Here is a 10852-nt window from a genome sequence, read left to right as displayed (position 1 = left end):
CCACTCCCTGTGTGGAAAACTTACCTCTGACGTCCCCTCGGTACCTATTTACAAGCACCTTAAAACTATGCAACACACATCAAAGTTGCTGGTGAACGCAGCAGGCCAGGCAGCATCTCTAGGAAGAGGTACAGTCGACGTTTCGGGCCGAACGTCAACTGTACCCCTTCCTAGAGATGCTGCCTGGCCTGCTGCGTTCACCAGCAACTTTGATGTGTGTTGCTTGAATTTTCAGAATCTGCAGAATTCCTCTTGTTTGCACCTTAAAACTATTCCCACTTGTATTAGCCATTTCAGCCCTGGCTATCCACATGATCAATGCTTCCTGTATCAGGTCACCTCTCATCCTCTGTCACTCCGAGGAGAAAAGGCCAAGTTCACTCAATCTATTCTCATAAGGCATGCTCCCCAATCCAGACAAGATCCTTGTAAATCTCCTCTGCACTCTCTCTATAGTATCCACATCCGTCATGTAACGAGGTGACCAGAACTGAACACGAAACTCCTAGTGAGGTCTGACCAAGATCTTGTATAGCTGTAACATTACTTCATGGCTCTTAAACTCAATGGTTTGAAATCCATTTTTTGTTTACAGGCCGAAGTAATCTTTTTAAAAAAGTGCACACCTTCTAAGTAAGTCTCATACTTATTTCGAGAGTTGATACTCCTGTACCAAGAGAAAATACTTGGGTTGTTCTACCATTGTAGAACTGATGGGAGACTGAGCATTGCAGACCTGACAGAGGTTTTTAAATTACGAGAGGCCTAGACAGTGTCCATTCAGAGTCTTTTACCCCCGGATCGAAATGTTGGACATGCTTTTAAGACTAGAGGGGGCAGGTTTAAAGGCGACATGGGGGGCAAGATTTTTACATAGAGAGCTGCAGGTGACTGGATTGTGTGGGGTACTGTGGCAGGCTGTGGGTAGAGTTTAAGAGGCCTTTAGATAGATGCATGAATGTGAGGGGAGTGGAGGGATACACAGGAGGAGTCCATCAAAATCAGTGCATAATGGGCTGAATGGCCTGTCCCCTGTTGGACTGTTCTGTTCTAGATTCTATATTTTTAGAGACTGGAACTACCTGTAATTAATTTTCTCTCTCCTGCACTAGTGTTCTGTATTTTTTTTTGTGTGGTGTAAGTTGTGGTAACTTATGATTGTAATGTACTGTGCTGCTGCTACAGACAGCTAACTTTCATGGCATTTTCACGCTGTGTGTGCCCATGGCAATAAACTTCAACTTGACTCTGGATCTGCCGGAGGAACAGCACTGGCGGAAGGGATAGGAATGTGGAACTCTCCCCTCCCCACTCTTATCCCCAACCTGAGATATTGACAGTGTATTCCACCAGCAGCTGCCACTCAACCGCTCGGTTCCTCCGGCAGACGTATAACCAGTTCCTCACACTAAATGTGTCCTTTTTATTCAGAATTATGCTTTGGCCTGTGAATAAATTAAGGATTCATACCTGTTTTTTTTTAAAGAGTTTGGACTAGAGAAGAGAGATCAATGAAACACACACAAAATGCTGGCGGTCAGACAGCATCTGTGAAAATGAATAAACTGTCTGCATTTCGGGCTGGGTCCCCTCGTCAGGACAGGACAGAAAGTGGGAAGAAGCCGGAATAAGAAGGGTGGGGGAGGAATACAGGGACAGAAGGTGATGGGTGGGGGAAGGGGCATGAAGTAAGAAGCTGGGAGTGAAAGGTGGAAAAGTTAAGGAGGTGCGGCTGCGGAAGCCAGTCTGTGTCCGGTGCTCCCGTTGTGGCCGCCTGTATATCAGTGAGACCCGACGTAGATTGGGAGACTGATTTGCCAAGCACCTACACGCCACCCGCCAGAAAAAGCGGGATCTCCCAGTGGGCACGCATTTCAGTTCTACTTCCCATTCCCATACTGACATGTCAATCCACGGCCGCCTCCACTGTTGAGATGAGGCCACACTCAGACTGGAGGAACAACACCTTATATTTCATCTGGGTAGCTTCCAACCTGTTGGCATGAACATCGACTTCTCAAACTTCCAGTGATGGTCCCTCCACTTCACGATTCCCCATTCCCTTTCTCACCTATCTCCTTACCTGCCCATCCCCTCCCTCTGGTGCTGCTCCTCCTTCCCTTTCTTCCATAGCCGTGGTCTTTTATCCTGTTCCCCCTTCTCCAAGCCCTGTATCTCTTTCACCAATCAACTTCCCAGCTCTTTACTTCACTCCTCCACCTATCACTTGTACTGCTTCCTCCCCTCCCTCCTCCTCCTCACTATGACTTCTCATCTTTTTTTCTCCTGTCCTGCAGAAGGGTTTAGGCCCGAAACGTCGACTGTCTACTCTTTGTTTTCCCCCCATAGATGCTGCCTGGCCTGCTGAGTTCCTCCAGCATTTTGAGAGTGTTGTTTACGTTAACCTATGTCTGTAGTACATGCCATGCCCCTTCCCAATGCCGATTTTTGTGACATTTACACTCCTTGCCGTGGCAACGATGACAAACTTTCCCTTCACTCTGTTTTAGCGCACACGTCGGTCTCGCCTCTTCCCTGAAACCCCGCCCCCTCCATCATGGCCCCGCCTCCCCCGAAGCCCCGCCCCGCCCGCGGTGGTCCGGCTCTGCGCCTGCGCTGGGCTGGGCGGAAGTGACGCCGGGTTGTCGCTACCGGAGCGCTGGGCGGCGGGAAGATGGCGGACGTGCTGGATCTTCATGAGGCGGGCGGCGAGGATTTCGCCATGGACGATGAGGGTGACGGTGAGGGACTCCTCCCTGCCCCTTTCGCTAACCTCTCCTACCCCCTTTCCCCCGAAGCTGACAAAGTCCGGTGATGTTACCAGGACAGGGTCTGTGGAAAGAGTTGCACAGCAGATCCCGGGGTCATCTGTCCCCGCACACTCCCCTTCCTCCCTCCACCACCTTACAGGTTTTAATTTTAAACACAACAGTACAGCTCAGGAACAGGCCATTTGATCCACCGTGTATGAGCCGAAAGTGATGGGTTCCTGTCGTCTTTAACAGCCTCATGTGGCACCTTGTCACCTTTGGAAAATCTACAGAAAAAAAACATTCAACCAACACACAAAGCCTGCTGCGTTCACCAGCGACCAGGCAGCATCTCTAGGAAGAGGTACAGTCGACGTTTCGGGCCGAGACCCTTCATCAGGACTAGAAAAACATTCATTGACTCTCCTTGTTTGTTAATCCCTCCATGCCCTGCACATGTCTCACTAACAGCTTCTTAAGCAGCTGGTATCTCCTCTCTGCACCAATCCTGGAGCCTGTTCCAGGCACCTATTGCAGGCACTTGGTAAGCTTGACCTCTGAGTTTATCCCCTCCCCACCTGAATGCACGTCTTTCAGTATTTGACATTTCTATCCTCGGGAGAAACATTCTGCCTGGACAGACCTGGATTGTTCTCTCTGAATCGTCGAAGCTGAGGGGCAACCTGATAGGAAACCAATTTGCCCCGGGATCAATAAAGTATGACTATGACTATAGAAGTTAATTGTCATTTTGATGAAACCACATACACTCCTGCTGTTGCCCCATTCTCCCTCATGTCTGCGTGTACTTAAGCTGCTTGCGTTCTCCCCCCACAGAAAGCATCCACAAACTGAAGGAGAAGGCGAAGAAGAGGAAGGGTCGGGGCTTTGGATCGGGTGAGTAGTGGGTTCCTCCTGTGTTCTTTGCTGTCTGTGTGATGGTCCCAACAAATTTTTTTTCAAATCAAGTTTATTGTCATTTAACTCTGTACTGTGGAAGGAAACAGTTTCTCCGATCTAGGGCGTAAAACACAGTAACTTATGACAGTAAGAAAATCTGCAAGTGAATTACACAAAGTAAGTAAAATGCTTACATTAAATATTGTAGGGTACAGAGCAGATTGACCAGTGACACTTTTGAATGCGTTGTGGTAGGGAGTTTAGAAGCCGAATGGCCTGAGGGAAGAAACTGTTCCCATCCTGACCGTTCTTGTTTTTGTGTTTTGGCATTCTCCTGCTTGATGGTAGAAGTCAAAGAAGATGCTGGACGGATGGGTGAGATCATTGAGAATACTAAAGGCCCTGCGTAAGCAGTGCTCCTGATCAGTGTCCTCGATGGATGGTGGGGAGACCCTGTGATCCTCTGAGCTGCTGTCAGTCCTTTGCAGGGAGTTCGGCCCGATGCTTGGCTATGGAGATGCAGCTTGTCAGAATGTTATCAACGGTGCTCCTGTAAAATTCACTGCTGCACTGGAAAACAGGCCCTTTGGCCCAACATCTGTGCTGACCACCTCTCACCCCTCACCCCAGGAAGCAGTTTACAACCAATTGTAAATTGGAGCATCCGGGAGAAATCGACACAGACACAGGGAGAATGCACGGACGCCTCACGTGAGTGCCGGAGGTTGAGAATGACCCCAGGTCTCTGGCGCTGTGAGGCAGGGACTTTACCTACTGTGCCCGTGACTAGCTACTCAGAAGAGGGTAGCGCTAAGACTCCCCGAATGGCTGCAGTTCTTGTGGGGAAGCTAGTCCCGCAGTGCTGTCGGGACGGCAGTCCCCATGTAGACCCGTAGCAATGGCCAGTGTGCCTCCAAGTCACAGATTTGTGTGGATTGGAGAGATACCTGCAGGTACCTTTGTACTTGTTCATGTGCTGTCAAGCTACGCGTATGTCAGCACTTACAACCCTGAGATTTGTCTTCTTGAGGGCATACACAGTAAATCCAGTAGTCAATGAAAGACCGCACCCAAGGGACGGACAAACAACCAATGTGTAAAAGACAAAAATAATAGTAATAATAAATAATAAGGAAGTGAGATGAAGCATTCTTGAAAGTGAGTCTATAGATTGTGGGAGCAGTGATGGGCGAGTGAAGTTATCCCCACTGATTGAAGAGCCTGATGGTTATCGGTGAACTTGGTGGTGTGAGTCCTGAGGATCCTGTACCTTTTATCTGATGGTGGCAGCGAGAAGAGAACATGACCTGTGTTGTGCAGGTTCTTGATAATGGATGTTGCTTTCCTGTGACAGTGACAGCATTTAACTGTTTCAATTTACATGTGACAAATAAGCTAATCTTTCCTTTATCTTTAGAAACATAGAAAACCTACAGTACAATACAGGCCCTTCGGCCCACAAAGTTCTGCTGAACATTACCTAGGGTTAGAAATGAGAAATTACCTAGGGTTACCCATAGCCCTCTATTTTACTAAGCTCCATGTACCTATCCAAAAGTCTCTTAAAAGACCCTGTTGTATCCACTTCCACCATCGTCGCCAGCAGCCCATTCCACACACTCACCACTCTCTGCGTAAAAAAAAAAAAACAAACTTACCCCTGACATCTCCTCTGTACCTACTCCCCAGCACCTTAAACCTGTGTCCTCTTGTGGCAGCCATTTCAGCCCTGGGAAAAAGCCTCTGACTATCCACACGATCAATGCCTCTCATCTTCCTATACACCTCTATCAGGTCACCTCTCATCCTCCGTCGCTCCAAAAAGAAAGACAAGTTCACTCAACCTGTTTTCAAAAGGCATGCTCCCCAATCCAGGCAACATCCTTGTAAATCTCTCCTGCACCCTTTCTATGGTTTCCACATCCTTCCTGTAGTGAGGCGATCAGAACTGAGCACAGTACTCCACATGGGGTCTGACCAGGGTCCTATATAACTGTAACATTACCTCTCGGCTCCTAAATTCAGTTCCATAATTGATGAAGGCCAATACACTGTACACTTTAAGAGGAAACATTCTCCTAGTGTTCACCCTGTAAAGGCCTCCTCGGAATCTTGTAAACATTAATACAGAGAACAACGTAATTTTTTTTTTAAAATTCCAGAGGGTATAAGTCCAAATTGCTCATAAAGCTGCTTCCTGAGTACAGATTTAACCCAGAGAGCCATCCCTAATACATCTATATCTGTCCATCAGTGAGGAGACCAAAATGGTATGGAGATACCAGCGACAGCAGGTGCTGGATTCTGCAGCTACACAGCAGGTCAAGCAGCATCTGTGCAGAGAAAGGGATTTTACACAAGAGTGATGCAGGGCCTAGAACCGAAACATCAACCTTTCCTCTGCTTCAACAGATGCTGCTCAGCCTACTGAGTTTTTAAACCAGTATTGTATGTAGAACTGTGTGTGTCACTTTATCAGTGTCCTGTAAAATTGTAGCCAGACCACGTGCCCTTGCGATAGACTTGTTTGTCCTCCTGGCTATTGACTGTGTGTCCATATTAATTTTGTGTTTCACATGCATGTCCTTCTGGACGGCAGCTGTCTCCATTCAAACCACATCCTGCTTTACAAACTGTCCCAGTGGGGTTTATTATTTTAATTTTTATTGTCGAGGTACAGTGCAGAACAGGCCCTTCTGGCCCGACCAGCCCACCCGATTAACCCTCGCCTACTGACTGGACAATTTACAAAGACGCGTCCCTTTGAAGTGTGTGAAGAACCCGGGGGTCACCCACTCGGTCACGGGGAGGAATGTACACACTCTGACACACTGGGCCGTGATGGTGTTGTGTTAGGTGATGTGTTACTGTGGCTTCCGAACCTGTACAGTTGAACTACCATCATCAGCCTTGTGCATCTCATTGGGTGACAGTCATAGAGAAAATGCAGCATGAATCCAGGCCCTTCGGCCCAACCTGTCCATTCTGACCACAGTGCCACCCAGCCAGTCCTGTTTTCCTGCATTCGGTCTATATCTGTGCTCCCTCCATGTACTCATTCAAGTGCTTCTGAAATAAGTACCTGCCTCAACTTCTCTTGGCAGCCCGTTCCATATCACCTCAATCTGTGAGATGAATTGCCCCTCAGTTTCTATTTAAATCTTTCCCCTCTCACCCTAGACCTCCGCTCTCCTGTGCCTTTTCACTCACCGGGCTTACAGTTCCTGCACTCCCTTTCAGACCACTTTGTTCACTGGAAAAGCCAACACAGTGTCCTCCCACATTCTGAAGACGTACATGTCAGGGTTAGTGAGTTGAGGGCGTCTAGTGACGCTTGCGGGCTGCCTCCTCTGACTGTGTTGGTCCTTGATGCAAACGATGCATGTCACTATGTTTCCATGCACAAGTGACAAATAGTACTAATCTTTCATCTTTTGAAGTCTCAACTGAGGTCTGCCGAGTCGCATTGAGACCAGGGTCCCCACTCTGACTCTGAATCACATCACCCTCCTGCTTTCTTTCTCCTGCCGCCCCCCCCCCCCAACACCCCTCTTCCTCCCTTCTTCCCTTTGAATATGCCACCCCAACACGTTCCATATCCTTTCCACCCCTCTGGCCCTCTTCCATCCTTCTCATGCCCCCCCCCCCACCCCCGAGCATGTGAGCCTCAGTTGCTGATGACTGTTATATTGCTGCCTCCGGGCTGTGGGTGACAGTGTACGTGTCTTTGTGTTTGTTTTGGATGCTGACTGCGATCCATTAACGGTGTGACTCTGTGCAGAGGAAGGCGCTCGCTCCAGGCTGCGTGAGGACTATGATTCTGTGGAGCAGGATGGCGACGAGCCGGGTCCCCAGCGCTGTGAGTACAGAAACCTGATTCCTCGTCTGGCTGATAGACAAGGAGTGGAGGGGATGGTATGGTTCAGTTAGCAGGGACTGGGTCACTACAGAGAGGGGGTGGGGGGTAGGGGGTATACAATGTGAGGAGTGTGATAGATAAGGTGCACAGCAGGAATCTTTTCCCCATGGGAGAGATGGCTAAATTCAGACATAAATTTTGAAGTTACAGAAATTGGAAGGTGGCCCTTTGGCCCATCTTGTGCATGCTGACCTGAGGTAGTTCTAGTTGTCTACATTTGAGTCGTATCTAAACCTCTTCCATCCATAAATTTATCCATTACAAATATTGTAATTGTACCTGCCCCTAGTAGCTTGTTCCATGTTCTAACAATGCTGTGTATTATAAACATATCCCTTCAAACTTCCAAACTCTCACTTTAAAACTCTGCCCTCTCATTTTAGACCCTCCTAACCTGTGAAAACAACTGTGACCAAACATCTTATCTCTATGCCCATCATATTTTGATAAATGTCTACAAGTCATTTATCCCCTCAGCCTCCTTTGCTCCAGGGAAAGCTTACTGTTAAGGCGCCAGAAGGACTGACTCCATGCTTTACCGCTAAAATAAAATATAAACAAAATTAAAAAGACACAGCTGAACCAGTCTTTCTGTAAGCTGCAGACAGGTACAGTTACAACACTTAAACATACGTGGACAGGGACACGGATAGGAAAGGTTTAGAGGGATATGGACAGGTACATGGATAGGAAAGGTTTGGAGGGATATGGACAGGGACACGGATAGGAAAGACTCAGGGCAGGAACATGGATAGGAAAAGTTTGGAGGGGTAGCGGACAAATGGGACTGTATCAGATGGGTATCTTGGCTATATGGCTGTAAGTGGGATTAGTGTAGATGGCTAATTCACGGTCAGCAGGGACATGTTGGACCAAAGGGCCTGAGCCGATCAGGCCTGGTGTGCATGCGGAACTGACGTTCCTCCCCCCTCCCCCACACACAGCGGTTGAAGGCTGGATCCTGTTTGTGACTGGTGTCCACGAGGAGGCAACAGAGGAGGACATCCACGACAAGTTTGCGGAATACGGCGAGATAAAGAATCTCCACTTGAATCTGGACCGGCGGACGGGCTACCTGAAGGTGGGAGATGGTCTCGGCATGTGCCCTCGGGAGTGGGCTCTTCGGGGAGGTTGAGGGCAGGGGGAATGACAGTGTGTTGGGCTTTGGAGAGCAGTGGAGAGTAGCAGTGAGGGGAGAGAGGTGATATGGTAGGAGGAGGTGTGAAGAGCTGGAACTGGGATGTAGGGGCAGTCGGGGATGAGGGTGGGATTATGTGGGGAAGAAGTAGGGAGGTGGATCTCAAATGAAGTGGGAAGGGGTGGATAGATGGAAGTGGGAAAGGGTGGATGGATGGAAGTGGGAAGGGGTGGATGGATGGCAGTGGGAAGGGGTGGATGGATGGCAGTGGGAAGGGGTGGATGGATGGAAGTGGGAAGGGGTGGATGGATGGAAGTGGGAAGGGGTGGATGGATGGCAGTGGGAAGGGGTGGATGGATGGCAGTGGGAAGGGGTGGATGGATGGCAGTGGGAAGGGGTGGGTGGTTGGCAGTGGGAAGGGGTGGGTGGTTGGCAGTAGGAAGGGGTGGATGGATGGAAGTGGGAAGGGGTGGATGGATGGAAGTGGGAAGGGGTGGATGGATGGAAGTGGGAAGGGGTGGATGGATGGCAGTGGGAAGGGGTGGGTGGATGGAAGTGGGAAGGGGTGGTGGCAGTGGGATGGGGATGGATGGAAGTGGGAAGGGGTGGATGGATGGAAGGGGTGGGTGGGTGGCAGTGGGATGGGGATGGATGGAAGTGGGAGGGGTGGGTGGGTGCAGGATGGGAGGTGGTTGGGGGTGCTGAGGAGGGTTGAAAGGATGGGATTGGGGCAAAGTAGGTGGTTGAGTGAAGGCAAGAGTGCCATGAGGTGGGAGGGATGAGGAACCAAAGATGATGTTGGCTTGTGGGTAGGTTTGGAGGGGGTCACAGTGGAGGGTTGGCATTGGGTGGTTGGGTGGGGTGGGGATAAGGAGGAAAGGGGTGAGCTTTGGATTCTAGAGATTTGTGTTGAGGGGGGAGGCATGTGTTGGGGGATGGTGAGGGTGATGCCAGACAAATTGACTGGGATTTCTGTGAGCCAAGGTGTTGCCATGGTCCTGAAGTTCGTGTCTGTCAATCCCACCCCCAGGGTTACGCTCTGGTGGAGTACGAGACGTACAAGGAGGCCCAGGCAGCAATGGAGGGATTAAATGGTTCTGAGCTCGCGGGACAGCCCATCAGTGTAGACTGGGGCTTCGTCAGAGGGCCTCCCCGGAGCAAGAGACGGTGAGCCTCGGTTGGAGGGTGGGCGTCACCTGAAGGGGAGGGGGCTGGGCCAATTTTCTAGCAAGTGGTCTCTCCGTCCATGTCCCTCCCTCCAACCCATTTTCCATTATCCTTTGTCTGAATCCCACACCATTCCTCCTGACTCCCTCTCTCCCTCCGTCAATTCCCTCTTCCCTTTTCCCTTTTCCCCCTCTCCTAACTCCTGACACCAGTTTCCTGGGAAGATGTGTCCCTCATTGCTCCTGCTCTGAATCCCACCCCACCCCCCTTCTGACACTATAAACTCTTTCACCCCCCCCCCCCGACCCAACCATTCCCCCTCCCTACTCACCTCAGCTTTCCAAGGAGAGGTCCACCGTTGTCTCTCCACTAACTCCTCTGTCCCTGTTGCCACTTCCCTCTGACCCTCCTTGCATTCCCACCCCTCTCCAGTTCCCCAATAGGATACATCTATTACCCCTCTCTGTTCCAATGTCTAGGAGCGGACGCAGGAGAAGCCGAAGTCCGGATCGGAAGCGTCATTGACCCTGGAGTGGACCGGGAACCGACAGGATGAAATTCCTCTGGTGGAGAGCTGCCAGTGATCTGTTTTGTTCAGGCTGAGTTGTAGTTTCTTTGGTTTGGACCAGGAGTTGGAGGAATGGGGAAAGGAGAGGGGTCAGCGTGCAAAAGCAATGCTGTGGTTTCTCAGAAATAAATCTTTTACTTAAACTCTGCCCACTCTGCCTTCACCCTTTCCCACGCCGCGGGTTAACGAGCAGAAGAAGCTGAACAAACACAAAACGCTGGAAGAACTCAGCAGGTCAGGCAGCATCTGTGGAGAGGAATAAACAGTCGACATATCGGGCCGAGACCTTCAGGACTGAAAATGGGGGTGGGGGGATCGGGGGGAACAAGCCAGAATAAAAATGTGGGTGGAAGGGGAGGGGTACAAGCTGGCAGGCTTTAGGTGAGACCAGGTGGTGGGGAACGGGTTGG

General features: G+C 50.0%; 1 protein-coding gene across 1 annotated transcript; it reads left to right on the top strand.

Annotated features, from left to right (window-relative positions):
- Positions 1-2632: 2632 nt before the first annotated feature.
- Positions 2633-10590, top strand: rbm8a (RNA binding motif protein 8A). Its single transcript, XM_072281229.1, has 6 exons — positions 2633-2741; positions 3588-3647; positions 7432-7509; positions 8514-8650; positions 9738-9874; positions 10354-10590. The coding sequence occupies exons 1-6, from the start codon at positions 2675-2677 to the stop codon at positions 10397-10399; spliced, it is 525 nt and encodes a 174-aa protein (XP_072137330.1). The 5' UTR covers positions 2633-2674; the 3' UTR covers positions 10400-10590.
- Positions 10591-10852: the final 262 nt, after the last annotated feature.

This window comes from Mobula birostris, chromosome 2 (assembly GCF_030028105.1).
Source record: "Mobula birostris isolate sMobBir1 chromosome 2, sMobBir1.hap1, whole genome shotgun sequence".
NCBI classification, from domain to species: domain Eukaryota; kingdom Metazoa; phylum Chordata; class Chondrichthyes; order Myliobatiformes; family Myliobatidae; genus Mobula; species Mobula birostris.
Note: the sequence above shows the minus strand (reverse complement) of the source record. Positions and strands in the feature narration are given on the sequence as shown.